Here is a 20,646-nt window from a genome sequence, read left to right as displayed (position 1 = left end):
TTAATTGTGGTGCCCAGAAATGGACACAGTTCTCTAGGTGTGGTTTGACCAAGGCAGAATAGAGTAGGACTATTGCTTCTCTTCATCACATGAGCATAGCCAGGATTTTTGTTGGAGGGGGGCAGAACCTCAGCTATGGATTTTTATTGATTTGGGGGGCAGCTGCCCCTCCCTGCCCTCCCCCACTCCCCCTTGGCTACGCCTAGGCTTGACCAGGACAGTATATTTCTATCACTGCAGCCTAGAATAGCATTTGCAGACATAGGGTCTGGTAAGTTGTCCAGGAGTTTCTTCCCCTTTGCCCTTTGATTCTCAATATTATTGGACAATGGATGTGGCCATTTGCTGCTTGACTGTTGTCCCAAGAGAATCTTCATGATGGCCTCTCAAGCAAGACTCTCCATATGTCTCAAACTTGCATTTTCCTTAGTGGAAATGATAAAATGCAGGTAAAGGTTCTTAGCTGGAAAATATACAGCATGAGCAGCAGAGATCTTTGTTAAGGTATGTCTATCTCTGTCCTGTGCAGTCTGAGAGAGTTTTTCCCTTATACTTTAAATGGATTTCTGTACTGAGATAACCAGCTAGGCCCTGTAGTGTTGGAAGTTCCACACAATAAATTTCTGCTATGCAGTAAGAGACTTGCGCCACCTTAAAGGCTAACACAACTCTATTGGGGCATCAGCTTTTGCTGAAACAAACTAACAGGACTGCCCCTCAGGGAATGTACTAATGAATGGCAACTTAGCAGCATCATGCTGGAATTTCCCATTGAAACTTGTGGGTTTTTTTTTAAATTGCATTAAAGGGCCACCACAGAAGGTTGCATTAAGTGATAATCATAGAGTGGAGCCACTCACACCATCAGACATGACTTAGGGCCATTGATTTCAAGGAGAACTTAATGGGATACAGCTCAGGATGTTTTGGGAAACTGAAATTACCACCTTTCTCGCCTGGTTTGTACCCTTTGGATACTAGTCTCTGTAAAGGGCAGATAAGCTCATAGATACTCTTTTCTTAATGCATGCATTGCAAGAGGATGGATGCCTCAAGTTTATGTGTACTGGGATTTCTATGTTTCGGTTAATGGAATTGATTGGACAACCAGTTTTTAAAAGCCTTCTGCCTAACCTAAGGACTCCATTGTACTCTATAAAGTTTTAAGGTTCTCTCTTCCCCACCCCCCCTCCCACCAGCCCCACTTTTAGGTCCAGCATTGCAGAATATAAACAAGTTATGGTGATGTGGAATTAAATTGCATATAGCGTAAGATCAGCTAGGACGTTTAAAGGATGCACACACACAACCTTAAGAACTTTGAACCTCAACATTTCTATTATAGCAGGACTGGTCTCTTTTAATGGCTGCCCTCCCACATTTTTCTCTGCGTTGGAACCTGCTGATCAGAACTTCCAGATTTTGGGAGAGGGGCTAAAAATAAAACTTGAACCCTGTCGAAATTCAGAGGGACGATATAGTTAAATAATACAGATGTGGTTGGAATGAATGTCAGGTCACCATGTGGAATGCCAGCTTCCCAGTTACTCCAAAGTCTTATTCGGACTTGGATGCTTGGAAAAAGGAAGAGAAAAAGATGTTTATGGGAGGGGGCAAGGCGCTGAGCTTTTCCTGCAGTGGGTTTCAGCTTTTAAAATGGGAATACAGGAAGATGATCGCTTATAAAATATGGTCCGGTCTTCATTCCTCCCAGACTGCTGTCCTGCGATTGGTGGGATGGCGAGCCAATCGGGGACTGTCCAAAGCATAACACTGTGGATATGCTGTGCTATTGAAGAAAGTTATTTCTTCGCACCCTGTCTAAGGAGTGTGTTACTCCCTTTAGAATTAAAGAATTGTAAGGTTGGATGGGACCACGACTTTCATCTAGCCCAGCCCCCTGCTAGGCAGCTCTTACTTTGCCTCAGTGGCATATTATCCCCTTAAATCTATATTATTATTTTTTTTAAAAAATTCCATTTAATTAGTGACAGCCATTTTCAAGCTGGTATCCTAACCATATTCTGGTCTAGGGATTTACCCTTGAGCCTCACGGAGCAGGATCGCGCTGCATTGATTGAAAGGCAAACCTCTCCTGTTGAAACCAATGGCCTTCAAAGTGTTTAACTAAGCCTGGATTTTTAAAATCCGTCTCTCTCTCTCGCTCTTTTTTCAAATAAAAAAAAAAGTGTGTTTTAGAACATCTTTCCTCTGATTCTAGCAGCATGTTAATTTATTCCTACGAAATCCAGGTAATTACTTGTGACAACCGTCTTATTATCACAGGAGAGAGCTCCGTGTGAAAGAAAAATATTCAAAAATACCGAAGGAACACAAGCCTGAAGAAAGCGACGGTGCAGGGAAGAGAGAGGTTGAGGTGGGGGCTTTGGAGAACGTCGCTCTGACTGGAGATGGATGCCTCGTGCGCGGCTTGTCTCTGATCATCTCCCCCGCATGCACTGCGTGCAGATAAAATATTTATTTACCAAAGAGCCCGTAAACATCAAGGCAAATACATTAAGGCACTTCAAGCTTATGATTATTTCAAAACTGAATGGAAATAATACTTTGGATGAATATGGATGGAGAAAAAGAGAAGGGGTGTTGTTGCCCCCCCGTTCCCTTTCTACCCCCCAGGGTTGTAGTTACTTTTCTATGCTAGGAGCTGGTGTTTGTTTTGGACACGGGAGGGGCAGGGAAGGGAAGGAGGGAATTAGAGGGAAATAATAATAACAACTATTATTATTATTATTTGCACGAGGACAGTCCGGGATGAAGCTGACCCTGACACGTCCTGATATCATCTGGTATTATATTTTAGTGGCCGGCAGCGGCGCTTTTCTCGCGTGGTCAATTCGTGTTAATAGTTGAGAGTGAAGGAGGGTGGCCTGTCCAATCGCTGCACCTGAAGAGGTGGGGCCTCTGTCCCGTCTCATCCTAGGCTCTGGGCTCTGGGTCGCCTGCTTCGGATGCCAAAAAAAGGGAGCCGAAACTTGCGGTGGAAACACATTGTTAGGAGTCAGGACATCGTGGGTGGGCGTTTGGACCCCTGGCCTGTATGGCGTCAGGTGGGGACTGATCCTAAAGCCCAAATTCTCTCCCTCTCTCCTCCTTAAGGTGCTCTTGAGTGTCTTTTCCTTCTCCTCCCCCCAACAAAAAGGTCACACAGTTATGACAAACACAAACAACCTCTCACCACAGCCTTCCTATCCCCTTCCCACCCCCGCAATCATATTAATAATATTTATTTTATTTTATTTTTAAAAGTCTCTCTCCATCCATTTGCCTTGCTCGTCGCGACCGGGAGCCAGGTGATTATCCTAATTAATGTCTATCTAATTAAATTACAGTCAGCGGTGAACCAATGGCAGGAGCCGTTTCATGCGCTCCGCAAGCAGGGAGATCAAAAGTGTGGCTTGGCTGATTGCTGCGCGGTGTCAATTGGCCAATCTCTCCTCCCGGGGAGAAATCCGGGAGAAGGAGAAGAAGAAGGAGAAGAGGAAGAAGGAGGGAGCGTGGTGGTGGTGGGGGCCCCGAGAAAAGAGACTGCAATCGTGGCTTCAGTTTGGGACCAGCCTTGGGTGGTGGGAGAAGCGTCTCTGGATACCTCGCCGAGGAGGGGCCCCAGGATGAGGGCCCGGCGGTGGTGGCCTTAAGAAAGCAAAGAAAAAACCCAAGCACCACCGCCAGGGCTTGCTTTTTTGGGGCGGGGGGGAGGCGGGCAGGCAAATCGAGAGCGCGGGCTGGGTCTGGAGCGATGCAGCTGGAGCATTGTCTGTCGCCTCCGTCGATGATGCTCTCCAAGAAATTTCTCCATGTGAGCGGCGGCGGCGGCGCTTACGCGTCGGGCGGATCCGAGCTTGCCTTGCACGAGCATCCTCACCATCACCATCCGCACCACCACCATCCCGCCGCCGCCGCCGCCATCCTGTCGTCGAGCGCTGACAACCTGGAGAGGAGTTCACCTCTGAAAAAACTCGCCAGGGGGGGGATGACGAATCAGGCCGAGGCAGACAATTTCTCTGACTCCAAAGACCCGCCAGGGGACGCGCAACAGCAGCCACCGCCACAGCAGCCTCAGCCTCCGCAGCAGCAGCAACAGCGCGCCAAACTCTCGCCCGTCGTCTTGGACGGCGGCGGCGGCGGTGGCGCCGCGGAGCAGTTGCGCCCCTCCTTCGATGGAGCGGCCGCGGCTGCGGCAGCGGCAGCAGCAGCAGCAGCAGCGGCGGCGGCGGCCGCGGCCGATCGCTACCTGCTCTCGTCGCCCGCGGCCGCAGCCGCGTCCAGCGCGCCTCCGGCCACCGCGTCGGCTCCCCCGACGGCCGCCAGCATGTTCCCCTACCCGGGCCAGCACAACCCGCACGCGGCCGCCTTCTCCATCGCCAGCCCCAGCCGATACATGGCGCACCACCCGGTCATCGCCAACGGAGCCTACAACAGCCTGCTGTCCAACTCGGCCCCGCAGGGCTACCCGGCCGCCGGCTACCCTTACCCTCAGCAGTACGGCCCCTCGTACCAGGGCTCTCCCTTCTATCAGTTCCCCTCGGCGCAAGCCGGGCTTGTCCCGGGAAAGGCGCAGGTCTACCTATGCAACAGGCCGCTCTGGCTGAAGTTCCACCGGCACCAGACCGAGATGATCATAACCAAGCAAGGCAGGTAAGCGGCGGCGGCGGCGCCCGGAGGAAAGCGGGAGCGGCGGGATGGGGTGGCGAGGGCGGGAAAGAAATGCCAGCGAGGCGCAAGGCAAAGGCGGCGGGGAGGGTGGAAGGTGGAAGAAAAGACGCAAAGGCAAAAACCAAAACAACCCCTTCGAACTCCAAGAACCTTTCCGACGGAAGAGCTTCCTTAGCTCCAACCGACTTTCCTTCCTTCTTTGGGGTTTGCTCAAAACTTTTCTTGTTCTTCTTTACGCACACGCCTTCTGCGTTTTTCTTTCCTTTTGGACAACGCACCGAGTACCAGGAACTCGTCGAGGAGTTCACACCAGCGGCTTTTTCTTTTTTTCTTTTTAAGCCAGAAAACAAAAAAGAAGTGACTTCCTTCTTACTTTCTTTCTTTTTTTTTACCTTCGGGGCGCTTCTTATTTTAGTACGCACCTTTTATCGTGCAGACCTCAATTGTTTTCTCCCTCGCTACAAAAATCTATTATTATTATTATTATTATTATTATTATTATTATTATTATTATTATTATCTTCATTCTACTTCATTTTTTTAGCGGGCGCTGCGCTCCGCTGCCGCTCGTTTCCTCGCTTTCCTCTGGCGACCTGAGAAGCGGCTTGTGCCTTAGGGAGAGCGGGAGCCCGGTGGCCAGCAGTTTAGGACAGGAGCAAGACATTTTGCAACCGGGATCGCGCTCGACCGGTTGCATATTTTCCCCGCGCTCCGTCCGGATCAGAAACAGCACGGCCTGAAAGTAAGCTCCACTGAAATCACCGGGATTTGTTTCCGAGCAAATCTATTTCGAAACAAGGGTAGCTACTATTTATTCAAGCCATCGCGGTTCGGACCAGAGTCTGACTGTCTGGTGGTAACCCTGTTTCCTCGGAAGGAAGTCTCCTCCATTTCAGCCGGCTTTACTTGGAAGCGTGCGCTTTAGCCTTGTGGCTTAAGGAGAAATACGCAGGAAGCTGCTACTGCCTTGGGCGCACGATCCGAGAGAGCGAGAGAGAAAAGATGACAAATGTGCTCATTCAAAACTGAGGTTCCGTCCCGGTCCGATGAGGTCCGTTTAGACACTATGGGGAAACTACAGTCTGCAACTCCCTAAAGCGGAGAGCAAGATCGACGCTGGCTTGGAAGAAATCTAGTGAGAGGTGTGGTGCGTGCTAGGGCATCCAAATGTATTTTTAAAATATTGTTATTGTGATTATTTTTCCTCCATGTAAAATCTCTTTCCTCCCCCTCTTCCAAACAGGCGAATGTTCCCTTTCTTAAGTTTTAACATATCTGGTCTGGATCCCACGGCTCACTACAATATTTTTGTGGATGTCATACTGGCCGATCCAAACCACTGGAGATTTCAAGGCGGCAAATGGGTGCCTTGCGGCAAAGCGGACACCAATGTACAAGGCGAGTCCTTCCCCAATTAACACGTTCGCTCCCCCCGTCTCTCTCTTCTCCCTCTCCGCATCCACACGCGCGCACGTAGCTTAGGTGAGAAGGCTTAATTGGAGCCTGGCTGGACTGCCTTAGACCGAGGAAGCGACGCCAAGGAGGGCGGGTGGGGTGGGGGACCTGAAAAGCCTGGTGAGGAAAGACAGAGTGGATTTATTCTCGTGTGTGTGTGTGTGTGTGTGTAGAATGGCTATTTTAATCCTTCCCCGCGTTGAGATTTTAAAAATCAAATAAAGATGAAGCGAAGGGGAGTCGCCGCGGCTCCTGAGCGCTGTCAATTTCCACTGGGGAATTGAATGGAGCCATCTGTGAAGGGCTTGGGGAGGGGGCGCAGGAAAGAGGCGCACCTTGTGTCTTGCTTTCCAAAGTGGTCTCTCTCTCTTGTTGTTTTGTTTTCAAACGTGTCCCTTCTGCCTGCCTTCAGGAAATCGAGTTTATATGCACCCAGACTCCCCCAACACAGGAGCCCACTGGATGCGCCAGGAAATCTCCTTCGGGAAGCTGAAATTGACTAACAATAAAGGCGCCTCGAACAACAACGGGCAGGTCAGTTGTTGCGCCCGAGAGCCAGAGAAAAGGAGGAGGAGGAGGAGGAGGAAAGAGGGACTTTGATTTCTTTTATCCCTTTGCAACCTCGCCCCATGCCGATCTGCAGCTCTGACTTGGGACTGCCTTAGAACCCGATCGACTTCTCGCTTGTGGATCCTAAGGGATCCCCAACACCACCTTCATGCGCTTTCCAATTGAGCCACCTCACCCACACCTTAAGGGCGGCGGATCACAGCATCCCCGCACCTTCGCCCAATTTCCCCGCTTTTGTAACAGAAGCTGAGTAAGATCTGGTTTCAGTTTCAAAAGAACTGAGCGGATCCACCGAGCCACCGCGAGGGAAAGGAAAAGGCAAATAGGCGGGATCAGGGAGAACAAAGAGGGTTATTGGGAAAGGCGAAGGAATCCGCGGTGGATCTCCGAAGGTGAGCTGGGTAGGTGCGCGAAATTACTAGTGCGATTTGGGGGGGGGGGGGAGAGGTTGAGCGGGAAAGAAAGATTTCGGATCAAAGCTTGCTCCTACACTGCTGGCTCCCAGACGCTGCAAGAAGGCTATCGATCCCCGGTGGATCTTGCTTCCCCTTTCCTGTTCCTCTTATTTCCCTTAAAAACAACCGCGGTCAAGCCTGGGCTCTTGTCTCCCGCACCCACCCGCTCCAACCCACCCTTTCTCTCTCTCCGCCCGCAGATGGTGGTCTTGCAATCCCTCCACAAGTACCAGCCCCGCTTGCACGTGGTGGAGGTGAACGAGGACGGCACGGAGGACACCAGCCAGCCCGGCAGGGTGCAAACCTTCACTTTCCCGGAGACGCAGTTTATCGCCGTCACCGCCTACCAGAACACCGATGTAAGGAGCTTTTCGTCTGTTCGCTCCGAATCCCGCTCTGAATTCGGGACAGAGGCCCGCGGCGGAGGGGTTGGCAGGAAGACAGGGATCTCGGAGGGCGAAGTGGTGGCGTGGGTTCTCCATAGCTGAGCTCAGTTATTGTGTCCCTAACTCTGAAGAGCACCTTCAGGGATCGCAGGGCAGCCAGTTCCGCGATTTAAAAAAATATATATTATTTTAAAATGCTAAAAATCTTCCCTCATCCCAAAGTAGGGAGAATAATTAGATGTTCCAAGGAAGTAAAACAAACAAACAAACAAACACCAGCTTCAAGAAACCAAAAATAGCTTTCAGCGTTTGTCACCCTGCATTGGCCACTTGATAAGTATTATGGCAATTCTTGTATGTACAGTTTTAAGGCACAAACACACATTTGAACTGGCTTTGCCCGTGTCTGTATGCGTAAGAGAAAGCGGTAGGTGTCATGTTGCTGGGGCGCTTTAGTAAACAGCTTTCTTTAGGCTGCAGTCCAACCCCCACTTCCTTGGGATGAAGCCCCATTGTACTCAATGGAACTTGCTTCTGAGTAGACGCGGCTAGGAGGCCGCTGTTCGCGCGTCCACCAGTTCTGCTTGAATGGCTCGGGTTTTTGCTTTCGTGCCAGTCTGTTGGGTCCTGGCGCTGTAAATAAAGCACATGGCTCGAAGTGAGCTGCCTTTGCAGCCCGATCCTGAGCCGAGTTTACTGGGAAGTCAGTCCCCCTGAGTTCAGCGGGGCACTTGCTGAAGTGAGGGAGCCCCCATCCGCGCGCGAAGATAAGTCGTTTGAACGGCTGGATCACACCGGTTGAAAAAAAGGGAAGTGTAGCGTTTCTAGGCTGAGTTGCAAAAATAACTGCATTTGAAAGTTAATTTAGAACATTTTAGCCCATCAGGGTAATGAAATTCATCGATGGGAGGATATGTACGCGTGTTGGCGTGTTCTGTAGTGCTGCTGATACTATACTATTACCATTGCTGTGACTATTATTCCTGTTAGGGTGGCAATCCCAGAATGAAACAACAGAACCCCCAGCTTTAAATGATGGTGGTGTTGGGTGGGATTTATATTTATTAGTAGTACTAATCCTCAAGTGTGAAATGTGCTATCCAAGAAAGCATCTCTGACTCTTGTTTTCCCTCCCCTCCACAGATCACACAGCTGAAAATAGATCACAACCCTTTTGCAAAAGGCTTCCGAGATAACTATGACACGTAAGTCAACTGTGGACTTGAGTCTTTTTATTGTCTGCTGGTTAGTAGTAGGGAAATGTTTAGATCGGGGTAGCCTTCTTCACCTCCCTTGAAAAGAACGGCTCCGTTAAATGTTCGTTGCCTTTTTCCGGCTTCCCCCAAAGAGGAACTAACCCTGGGCTCCTGGAATCCACTCCGTTTCTCTCCTCCCCCCCCCCCTTTGGCGAGGCTGCTGTATAACTAGGACTTTGGGAGTCTTCCGCACCCCTAGCAGGCGCTGGCAGAGTAGGTCGTGCGAATGATGCTCCCAGAAGTGCGCGCAGGTGGGCACACGCAGTTTGGTCGTCCAGCTCATATTTTGGTGCATGACGAAGCGGGGGGGGGGGGGGAGAGGAGTAGGGAGTGCAGGCTCATCTCCTTTGCTTACCCGATTCCCAATTGTAACAGTTGCACTTTTGGAGGCGTGACTTCAGTTCTGTGGGTTTACTCGCAGGAGGGTGCGCTGTGCCTATTGACACAAGACTTGTGAAAGAAGGGGCAGGTTACCTGTGCGAAGAAATGGCTCTTTAAACGACCCCGAGTGCTTTGTGTTAGAAATAAATATTGACCTAATTACCTTCGTATCCCGCTCTTCCTCCAATCACACAACAACCTTGTGAGGCAGGTTAGGCAAGGAGATCACTATCTTAGGGAATTCACCGGCTCTGCGTGATCCTAAAGTTTGACTTGAGCCAAATGCAGTGATCGCAAGCTTCCTTTCTAGAGAATAAGTCAGTCAAATGGGACTTACTTAGAATCTAAGTAAACGCGCTTGCAGGCGCGCTTTTAAAACCCGAAAAGTTATCACCTGTCTTTAAAACAACACCCCCATCCTCTGACACTTCTTGGATTTTGCTGTCTAAAACAGCTGACTGTAGTCATTGCTTTGAGATTTGGCTGATAGCGGAGTGCCCCTTGTACGGACAAATTGATCAGGTGTGCGACGTATCCATTTCCAAACAAAAGGAGAGGATAAGGAAAGTTCGGCAGATCCAGTACTAGAATTTTATCTAATCAGAAGTTTGCCAAGCAAGACGGTCCCTACTCCCCCCACCCCCACCTAACTACAAGTCAAAGGAAAAGGAGTGTTAACAAAAGCGAAAGAAGAAATGGCTACAAAATAGGTGATGCGCTTAGCCAGGTTTTCGAGTTATCCAGAATTTCTCAGCCGGCGGCCCTGAAGAATAGCTTTAGAGTGCGCCTGTTCCCACAGGGACAAAGGCTGCCCCCGGGAGAAGACCTTCGGCTGATGTTTGCTTGTCTCTCTTCCTAGAGCCACCAATTATCCCCAGTTTTGCCTCAAATTGTGAGATGTGCTTTTTTAGACTTTTCGCAAAACTGTCGGTGATTTCCCAGGCGCCCTGATTTCACCTCTAGGCTTTGCATCAGCGAAATCGATTTTAGAAACAACCTGACTCTTTGCTGCTTCCTGTGACCCCCTCCTCCCCTCTCCAGAAACAGCACCCCCTTCCTCAAGATCCTGACTCATCCTCGACTTTCCTCCTCTGTCGGGAAGACACCAACCACACGCAGATCTGTGGACTGGTGTTGGTAAAGGGGGCAATGTTGCGAGAGGGGCTGCCATAGCCATTAGACCCTTGGGAAAGGAAAAGCACCATCTGTGCTGGGAGAAGGCCGTCTGGGGCTGATGCTGGAGACCCAAGAGGACCCCGTAAGGCCAGCAGCGCAGCCCCATGTGTGCGCGCGTGCTGTTACTCGGGAGTAATTCTCGCTGTGCGCAGTGGGGTTTCTCCCAGGTAAACGTGCAGAGGATGGCAGGCTGATGGAGGCTAGTCACCAGGTGGCCCCGAGGTCCTCAGGGCTGTAGAGGAAAAAGTATGCTGACCTTGCCTGTGTTCCTTGGTCCTGGCTTTTGGAAAGGTTTACCCAGCCTTCCAGACATGTGTTGGAGAAACGTGCCTTGCCTGGGGCCTGAAGGGACCCTTTCCTCGGCTTCTTCGCCCTGCTTCAGTGGCGATTTAGAAGCAACCTTTTTAGCTCGCAATCCACAAACAGTTTCCAAGAGGGCGTGCAAATCCGGATGGGTAGAGTCAATGGGGGAGCTAGCACAGTGCAAGCAACACTGAAGTCACTCTCCAAGGTACTGAAATTTGTTGGAAACAGATGCTGCATCGCTCCTTTCTGGGCGGAGCAGGAAGTTCCCTAAAGCCCAAATCTGACCTAAAATGCACAAACAGTTCCCTACATATGGTGAAGGGTATTTGCCACTAAAGGCTTTATTTCCCCTTCCTCCAGGCGCGCAATAGCAATTTCCCGCAGCGGCAGGGGACAACTATCCCTTAAGGCGCTCCAACCACCCCACTTTCTCCTCTCCTCCAGTTTACAATGCAGGATTTATTTCGAAAGTTCCTAGAGATTTAAATCCATGCGTAATGTAAACAGCCTCGACCGCAAGGTCATCCAAAGAAACAGGTGGCAAGTTAGCAAGAGTTAATCAGTGCGGGCCCTTCCCTCAATTACGGCGACAGAGTCGTGCACAAAGCCATCATACAGGCGCAACAGCAGCGCGCGGAACTCGGTTCTTGCTGGCTTCCCGCGCTATAGATCTCCTCGTTTTCCGTTGCGCGGCGATCCACCGTTTCTTATTAGCAACCTCGGGAAGAGAATAAAAGGGTGTGATCGTGTGCCTGCCCCCTCAGATGATCGGAGCGGTTGCAATTGAACGCCGCCTGGCTGGTCTCTGCTCGCACAGCCGCTGGCGCTTAGCTCGTTAAGCAGCCTATTCAGGGAACCGCTCAGAGGCTGCCTCGCCTGCTGTTTGCTACAAATGGCCCCGGAGTACCTGTTGCGTGTATTTGGGCCTGCGTCGATTTACCCCACTGGCAGGCTTATTCTTGCAGGACGGGTGGGGTGCCTTGTTTAAAATAAAATGAAAAACCGGCCTTAACCTTTTGCACGCTGTTGGTTTCCTTTTTATGGTAATAAATAAATCTGGCCAGGAAGAAAAAAAAAAAAGCCCAGTCTAGTTCTCCCCACCCCACCCGCCCTCTTTAAAAAAGGACGCCTTTTAAAACAAAAGTCGTACGTGTACTTTAGTGAATCTGACGTAATCCAATGTTTCCTTGTCTGGGTTAGTTATCAAGCAGACGAGGACTCAGTTGATTGGATTCTGGGCTCCAAGCCAGGCAGCGATCCTCTTCCTCTCTGGATCTCCAGGTGCGCTGCCTTGTCTGAAGCTCTAGGCTTCTCCTTATCCACGGGGCTCCGTTGATTTAAGGGGTTAGGAATGCTGCCTTTTCGGTGGGTGGTTCCAGGTTATTTTAAGGGTTCTGGGTCCCTTGGGTTTTGTTTAGTTTCTTGGATCCAAGGGGCAGAAATGTAAACTTCCCTTGTGCTAGTTTCTCTCCGCGAAATAACCCCACTGGATCCCCTCTCCCAAGCATTTGACTGTCCAGTGAAGTTCCTGGATCCAGTGAAGTTGCAGGGATGTCCTGGAACACCGTTTTCTGGAAAGGGAGATTCCTTGCACTGTATAAAATTGTGGTGTTTTGCAGTAAAAAAAAAAAATGCCCACCGTGATTTGAAGCTTGTAGCTCTTTAGAATGAGAATTGTGATTATCTAGAGTAAGCAGCCCCCCCCCCCTTAAGAGTAATCTGGTCACGTCACTTATCTAGTCCCTTCTGACCCTGCAGTTTTCAGCACTGACTCTTCCTGGGCTCGTCTGTCCAGCTGTTGCTTACTGCAGTCCTCAGAACTAAGTCCCGTTGAGCTTCAGGCTCTCGAATCAAATGTTTTTGGATTGTTCATTTCATGAATCCTCTGTATTCTGACTATAATAGAATAGAAAAGCAGGTGCTTTCTTAGAGCTCGTGTAGTCGATTCCTCCTTAACCTCCTGGACCTCCCAATAATCTAGCTCTACCACAGGCGAATGGTTATAGAACTATTGCCCCTGGATACCTCCTGAGGTTTAATCTCTCGTCTCCTTGATTCCCAAGGACACATATTTTGTTCTGCCGATACCTCGCTCAGAGCCTTAGACTTGTCAAGGGTCTAGAGACAAGAGGGCCTTATCCAAGGTCCTGAAGATATTGCAGTCTTACTCTCCCTTATTTGTGGTCCTTATTTGCGTAGGACAGCCACTTCCAGATGCTTTGGACTACAACTCTCATCAGCCTTAGGTTGAGCAAGGCTGCCCTAGGAATTATAGCGGTGAACTCCCCCATCCTTCCCAAGACCCTCCTATTATCTGCAGCCCAACCATCATTTACAGGAAATTTGGGGAGTGGGGACCCAATCATTCCAAGATCTGTCCATTTTATTTATTTCTTTTTGGAACCTAACGGTTCTTAACTGGCCCGAATTCTTCATTTTAGAGCAGAGTCTAGTGTTTGACTTTTATAACTTAAGAAGGCTCCTGAGCTGCAGCCCCACATATTTCTCTCTCTCCTTTTTAAGCCAGATGGGAAGAAATGAGCGTTACCCGCCATTTACTGCTGTGGGACAGAGGTTGATTGTCCTCCCCTTGTTAAAAGGGAGGAGAGTGGCAACCCTAGCACAAAGCCCGCCTAGGAAGTCATGTTGTCACCTAGCTGCTCTTCTCCTTTATGTGCGTGGTGGGGGTGTAGCTGCAGAGAAATTTGACGCATGCTCAGATGCCTTGACGACTTGATTTACGAGATTAACCAGGGTTAATCCAGGGATTGGAAACCTGTGACCCCCCCCTCCCAATTTTCATCAGTGCTGACCAATGGCCACGCTGGCTGGGACTGATAGGAACTGGGAGTCTTGGAGCACCTGAAGGGCTGCTACCTCCCTAACTACAGGAGGGACACTAGAATCCCATAGGTTGAACACTACTCATGCATACGATGCCGATCATTTAAGACTTCAGAGAGGCGTGCACACGACCCCCCCCCCCTTTAACCACCACAATCCCGTGAGGTAGGCCTGAGGTGCCAGGACAGGAATAGGAGTCAACTCCTAGGAGCTGAGGGGTCTTCACCCCCCCAAAAAAAATATTTGAGGGGGCCACTTCCCCAAAATTGATGGACATTCCCATTTATATGCTGTGCATGCACCATGTTCACATGATCGATTATGCAGGGCCCTCAATATTTTATTCAAGTTGGTACCCCTGACGACAGTAACGCCCAGTGAGTTGAGCAAGGATTTGAGTCCCGAAGCGGCTCTCTTGACGTTGTTTTTTGGGGGTGGGCGGCGGTTAAAGGGCGGCCACGTTGCTCTGCGTCCTCTCTCCCGCCGACTGACCAGTCACCCACACGTCTCCCTTCCTCCTTCCCGCTCTCCCCTTCCCCTCAGGATCTACACGGGCTGCGACATGGACCGCCTGACCCCGTCGCCCAACGACTCCCCTCGCTCGCAGATCGTGCCGGGCGCCCGCTACGCCATGGCGGCCGCGGCGGCCGGCTCTTTCCTGCAGGACCAGTTCGTCAGCAACTACGCCAAGTCCCGCGGCTTCCACCACCACCACCATCACCACCCGGGGGCCGGCGCGGGAGCCGGCGTGGGCCCCGGAGGGCCGGTTCCGGAGCGGGGGGTGCCTCACCCCAACGGGCTGCTGTCCCCTCAGCAAGCCGAGGAGCCCGGCGCTCCCTCCCCTCAGCGTTGGTTCGTCACGCCCGCCAACAACAGGCTGGACTTCGCCGCCGCAGCGGCAGCCTCGGCCTACGACCCGGCGGGCGATTTGGCGGGAAACGCCGCCACCCTGTTGTCCTACGCGGCGGCCGGAGTCAAGGCGCTTCCGCTGCAGGCCGCCGGCTGCACCGCGCGGCCCCTCAGCTACTACCCGGACCCGTCGGGCTGGGGAGCGCGCAGCCCGCCTCAGTATTGCGCCAAGGCCTTGTCGTGCTGGCCCAACGGCGGAGGAGGCGGAGGGAGCAGCTCCCGCGCGGGGGGCAACCCCTATTTGCCCACAGGGGCCGGCGGCGGCGGCGAGGAGCCTGACAGCCTGGCTCCCCCCGAGCGCTCCCCCTTGGTGGCGCCTCCGCCGCCTCCCCCCTCGGCCGGGCAGCCCCCCGAGGACTCGAAGCCCCCGAAGGACTTGTCCGACTCGAGCTGGATCGAGACGCCGTCGTCCATCAAGTCCATCGACTCGACCGACTCTGGGATTTACGAGCAGGCCAAACGCCGGCGGCTCTCCCCGGCAGGCACGCCGGCTTCCGAGAGCTCCTCGCCGCTCAAGAGCGAGCCCGCCCTGGCGCCCAGGGACTGCGACAAGACCTGCGCCAAGGACATCGGCTACTACGGCTTCTACTCGCACAGCTAGAGAGGCGGCCCTTTACCCCCTCCACCCCTCACCACGCATACATACCCCTCCCCCTCCCCTCAATGGTTCTCCTTTCCCGCCAATTCCTTCCCGCCAAGCTTCGGCGCCTGCGCGAGAGGCTGGGCGCTTAGTTAGGCGCGTCACTCGAGCGCCTCTCTTTCTCCGGAAACCTGCGCACGCGCAGTCAAAGCACCCTCTCTTTCGCTGCCCTTCCGCTTTTTCTCACTCACGCACGCGCGTTAGGGCGCGAGCGGCACATCGGCGCACGGAACCCACTTTAGCTTCGCAGTCGGGGTGGGGGGGTGGGATCGGCACCCCCGACGAGAAATCGTTGTTTCTCTCTCTCCATCTCTCTTTCCCATCTGAAGTGGTGATTTTAATCGCTTCGCCCCTGGCAAAGGCAAAGGGAACATAGGGAACGCTCCCCAGCTCCCACCCCCCATGTTGTTTGTACCCAGGTCCCCAAACTCCTGCAGGGAGAGGTCAGAGGTTTCCTTGATCCGTATTAAGTCACTCCACTTAAGGGGTAACCCATTCGGATCAAGGCAACGAGAATCGTGATCCCGTTTAGCCATCTCAACTGGTGCTTGCAGTGAAGATGGTTAAAGGCTGAGAGTGCGGATCCTAACCTTCATCCTAAAACTGCAGTCCTATGCATACAGCTTTGTTTGGGAGGAAACCCCTTCCTCGCCGCTCGAGCCTAGGACTATTTTGTTCGGAAGTCAGTACACTGTTCTCATTTGGCTTACTCCCAAGTGGCTGCGAACTGGTCTGCATCCTGAGTTAGGATCGCACTGGCAGAGGTTTGGCTATCAACCCGCCCAGGTAACAGTTATTCTGCGGAGCACAATGGGACCTTTTCAGCGCCATGAAAGCTAACTTCTGTTAGGGTTCGCACAGCGCCCTCCAGTTGCTTATCCAAATTTAATTCTGTTAAGGCTGCAATCCTAAGCGTCCTTACTAAGTGTCCTGGTAAACGGCAAACGCGGCTGAAAAGAGAGACTTGCCGATGGTTTTGAGTCTGCAGACTAAGTTTAGCCTATTTCGTAACGTTATTTCACGCTCTCTCACTGTAAAAGAAAAAGAAAAGGGACTCAAAACTTTCTAGAAGGATGTTAGTGGATTTAGTGGGAAACTTCTTGTCCTTAGTTGAGACATAAATAGGCGCATACTTGCCTGTATTTAATATCCTGACAAATTGATTTTTAAATATTAAAAAGGCATTTTCCTGTTTTTTAATGTGAGCTGGAAGCGGATTCACAAAACAGTGTTAAGGGAATTAAACTACAACAATGAAATGAATACAACTAGGCATTAATTAAAGTTAATATGAATGGATCCAGAAATTCAGTTAACACTTCTGTGGAAGTAAGTTTCGCAGAAAAGTAAAGGACTCGTCGCCTATTACACTTGCATAAGAATGGTGTGTGAATTCCACTTACCTCCGGTTTTCTGGATTGTGGATTGGTGGTTTAATTGGCACCTTAGTCTCAAAGGGGTTAAGAAATTGAGTCCTTTGCGCATTTGTTGACCTTTGCGCATGATCCATACTAAAGTTAAACACTTTTAAGGCCCTGTATGAGATCGTTAAGCGAATATTTCGCACATTCGCAGTGAAATGAAGGGGGGAGTGTAGTGTGTAATTTTGCATGCACTACCATTTTAGGGGAATTTGAATTCAAGTATACGTGGCTAATTGCTACAATTTCGCAGCTGAGAAGTTATGTGACGATCGACCGTATGCTTATTTAGAAGCAGAGCCTACTGTGAATTTGTAGTGGGACCCTATCGAATTTATAGGACTGCAATATTGGTGGGAGATGCATAATAACTTCTTTGGGAGCGATCTAGTCACGTTTACAGCGCAATCCTAGTTATACTTACTCGGGTGTAAATTTCAACCCCCCCCCCCCTTGTGGAGGTGCATAGGCTGCAAAGAATAATTCGCTTAAATCCCTCTAATTGAAATCAAGGGGGCTCTTTAGTTCGCGATCCTATGTGCACTTACTTGGAAGTAAGACCCATTGAATTTAGCGATATTTCCTTTCGTGTAACTACGCATAGGATGTGGATAGATGGATCTAAAGTGTGCCTACAACCCATCTATTCTCTGTTGCAGAAGATGCACTCGGATCATGAACAGGTTGACTAGTAAATCCCACCGATTTCCAAAGAGTTTTCTCCGATTCTGTGTCACTAGGATCGCTGTTTGCAAAGCGTTATGTACACAGGTGGCCAAATCACAACAATACCAACCACTACCAAATGTATAATACTAATTATAAAAAGTATCAGTGGGGCTTCCTTTCACTTAGTGAGTGCAGTCTCGAAACAGTTGTTACGTGCTTTCAAGCCTCGTTTAATAAATCAATGGGTCTAACAACAGCCAGAGCCTATACTCTATTCCTTAGAAAGCAACAGTGCAGTGTTATACGGTGCCTATCCAGAAATAAGTCCCAAGGAGGTCAATGAAACCTACTTCCAGGCAAGTGTGTATGTATAGGATTATAGCCGGCAAATTCCTCTTCAGTCCAAAGCATTCTAACTCCGTAATAAGCATGTTTAGGATTGCAGCATTTATAAACAGCCCCGGATTTCAATCTTGAGCGCGCTTCTCCCCGAATTTCCTTCGCTGGGCATGTTTAGGACTAGGGTACTGGAAATAAAGATTGAGAACACGATTCAGCTCAAGGCTATTGTTTTGCGCACCCTTACACGGGAGCAAATGTTTATTTGAAATCGGTGGGATTTCTGTCTTGTAGCGATGGATATGAGTGTGCTGTAAATTAAATCAACTGTTTAACATCCAGTTGATTCTAATGCGCGGGGAGGGGCGAGTTAAGCATGTGATTACTGGCTAAGCATGTGCTTAACTCTGTCAGTGAAATCTTTGGGATCTACGGCGTAATCCAACGCCTGGGCATAAGCCTTATTAAGATTTTAGTTTGTTTAGGCAGCGCTTTATAAGTGTGAGCACTCCTTCAAGAAAAGTTAGCTCAGATTAAGACCGATCTAAATGCCCACTTTTCAAGCAGACAATCAGTGAATGAAGGGGGGGATTCGTTGCAAACTTATCCCACTGATCCTCTTGATTTTAATCCATATTTACATGCACCACTATTCTTTTCTCCGTCTGCTTCCTCTGCCTGCTCTCCCTCCCTAGTCCATTGCTGGTTCGCCTAGAGAGGCCATTCAATTTCTCTCTCTCCCTCTCTCTCCATTCTCGTCGTCCCCTCACCCCGCTCCAGTTGATTTCTATTGCTGTAAATCTTTGTAATGAACAAGCTACAACCGATAATAGACGACTGACTTGTTGGTACCCATAGTGTAGTCCAGTGAAGATGACTTCGTGAGCTGTACATTTTAAAATTGCATTTAGTTTGGATTTTTTTAAAATTTTAATTTAATTTATATTTTTAATGGAAAAGTAAGTACCTGAAAACAGCCTTCCTGGGGAACAATAGACTAGGTGGTGCCAGTTAAGAGTGGTTTTCTTTTATTTTAAAAGAAAAAATCCTGTTAATTCGAGCATTTAATACCTGACCGAGTCCCACCCACCCACCTAAGACCCTTGTTGATGTAGAGTAGCCAGTCTTCGAATTTTGTGTAGGAAATCTATACCTTTTTTTTTTAAATATGGGGGTGGGAAGGGAAAGAACCTTGAAATATGCATCAGGCAAAATTATGTACTTTAGGTTTCAATCGACAGAGGGGCGGGAAAAGTTCCCAAATAGAAATTCAGGGTTTTAACCGTGTGTATATTTTTTTGCTCTTCTGTAAATGATTGTTGTGGTTGTTTTTTTTAAAAAAACAAGCAAACAAAAAAAGGAAAGAAAACAAAAACAATATTTGTTCCTGTTATGTCTGTGCACTTGAATACTTATTTCTACAAGTTGCGAACTCCACTGGAAAAAAAATGTTTTGGTTTTTCGCCCGTTTGTATTGTCTGTGTATACAACAAGCATAATAAAACCTGGCAAAACGTTAAGACGGTCTTTGAACACAACACGCTGCCCTTTTAGGAAATATTGGCAAGTCGAGCAAGGAAAGGTGTAGTAGAGGCGTCCGATCTCTGCTTCCCTCAAGTTGTTTCCTATCCCACCTCCGGCCTCTTTTTCGACATCGAAAATTAACTTGTTTTTGTCCTTCTCACTTCTACAGTCTCAGTTTTACGTGCTGCCCCGCCGCGCAAGTAATTTTTCCTGCAGTTAGGAAAAGAGTGGTGGGGTTTGATATGAATCAGGAAGTCAGTGACTTTTAGGGGAAAGTATGATTCTGATGTTGCTGCCGGATGTTTTATTTGCTTGTCTTTAAATAGAATGCCAGGAGCCATTGAACTCAGTTGCCATTGGCTCCATCCAGCAGGATGCAGATTTTGTTGGTGGGGTGACGCTGCTTGGATAAGAGAGCGTGGTGCAAAGGTTGTTAGTGAGCAATCTGTCTCGGTTTTCCCTTCTATATCCCACTGGTTGGAAGCAGTTTCGTTCGTTTAGACTAGAGTCGTCTTCTTACACCCTTTTCCTATGCTAGAGACACGGCCGACTCCTCTGGCTCAAAAGTCTCTCCGCCCAAGGCTCTAAGAAGGCAAAAGGTGTGTCTATTTATATCTATGCAGATTTTTGAACCACACTCAGAAAGCATCTGAAAAGGCCCGGACCCGTCTCCTTCCATCCATTGCGCATCCCCTTCCGAGAGTTATAAATATCCTCAACAACTTGAGGCTATCATGCTGCTTCACCGATTAGCAAACCTACCTGGTTTCCTAGATTTCAGGCCACCTGAATACTCCCAGGAATTATTTGTCTTATATAAACCAGAAAACTCTAACATTTGAGGAAATATATATAATCAAAGATGTAAACAGAACCTCGAGCGAGTCAGACTCCGGCTGCTGGGAAGTTTCCAGCGATGCTACGACTGGCCACTAGGCGGCTCTGCATGGTTAATATAGCTAGTTTTGTCACGAAGCGCAGGATGTTATTACTGTTAATGAAAGGCCATATTTAAATAGAGGAACAGTGGAACACTCTCCCCACACCCTGCTTAAAAATGTGTTATATTATTTCCCAGAGACCAGGTATTCTAAACCGTCACAGATATTTCAGGAAAGTATTTTCTGCAGTCCAGAAGCGACAGAAAACAGGGAGCGCCACAGCTGTTTAGAATTATACCGTTGCAGTTGTCACATTATTAACAATAATTATATTCAGCAATTCGCTTAACTGCTATTATTGATACTTATTCTGTGGTCGTCTAGCCATCTCTCAAGGGCCAAGGACAGTTTGTGATAGGATCTCTCTCACACAGCATTCTTAAATTGCACATCGCTTGAACTTAATAAATCCTATTGCAGCAGGTGACTCATGGTGCGCAAAAGCACTACGAGGCTTGCTTATCTTGTATGCCCTTACGATGAAGTAAGCGACCTTTGTTCCACTTTGTCAATAAGCCCAGAGGAAGCGGCTTTTATAAAATGCGCCTCCTGCTTCCAGGTCTGAAGCGCTTGTCGGAATCCAGCTTCACTCTTGCTCAAACACTCCGGCTCTCCAAATTGCAGGCCACACGCTGGAAGAGGAGGTGGTGGTGAGGTGGCTGCCTGCTTTGTTAGTGACGCTGGCATGGCGGGTAGCATT

The 20,646-nt window shown here is 49.5% G+C and overlaps 1 protein-coding gene across 2 annotated transcripts; it reads left to right on the top strand.

The window, feature by feature from the left end:
• Window positions 1-3,375: 3,375 nt before the first annotated feature.
• Window positions 3,376-19,001, top strand: TBR1 (T-box brain transcription factor 1). 2 transcript variants are annotated; one of them, XM_083427001.1, is made up of 7 exons: window positions 4,290-4,656; window positions 5,918-6,072; window positions 6,542-6,663; window positions 7,355-7,513; window positions 8,684-8,745; window positions 11,860-11,940; window positions 14,047-19,001. In XM_083427001.1, exons 1-7 carry the CDS (start codon window positions 4,331-4,333, stop codon window positions 15,011-15,013), a joined length of 1,872 nt encoding a protein of 623 aa, XP_083283127.1. In that variant the 5' UTR covers window positions 4,290-4,330; the 3' UTR covers window positions 15,014-19,001. The 2 variants fall into 2 exon arrangements, with proteins under 2 accessions (XP_083283126.1, XP_083283127.1); XM_083427000.1 differs by lacking the exon at window positions 11,860-11,940 and having other exon boundaries at window positions 3,376-4,656.
• Window positions 19,002-20,646: the final 1,645 nt, after the last annotated feature.

This window comes from Podarcis tiliguerta (genome assembly GCF_965153285.1).
Source record: "Podarcis tiliguerta genome assembly, chromosome: 1".
NCBI lineage: Eukaryota > Metazoa > Chordata > Lepidosauria > Squamata > Lacertidae > Podarcis > Podarcis tiliguerta.
This window is presented reverse-complemented; position numbering and strand designations above follow the sequence as displayed.

Bases quoted from the DNA above. Each gene is read 5' to 3' on its own strand.
- TBR1 (XM_083427000.1), top strand. From the start codon at position 3,758: ATGCAGCTGGAGCATTGTCTGTCGCCTCCGTCGATGATGCTCTCCAAG. The intron at 4,657-5,917 runs GTAAGCGGCGGC...TCTTCCAAACAG, and splicing joins ATCATAACCAAGCAAGGCAG to GCGAATGTTCCCTTTCTTAA. The intron at 6,073-6,541 runs GCGAGTCCTTCC...GCCTGCCTTCAG, and splicing joins AGCGGACACCAATGTACAAG to GAAATCGAGTTTATATGCAC.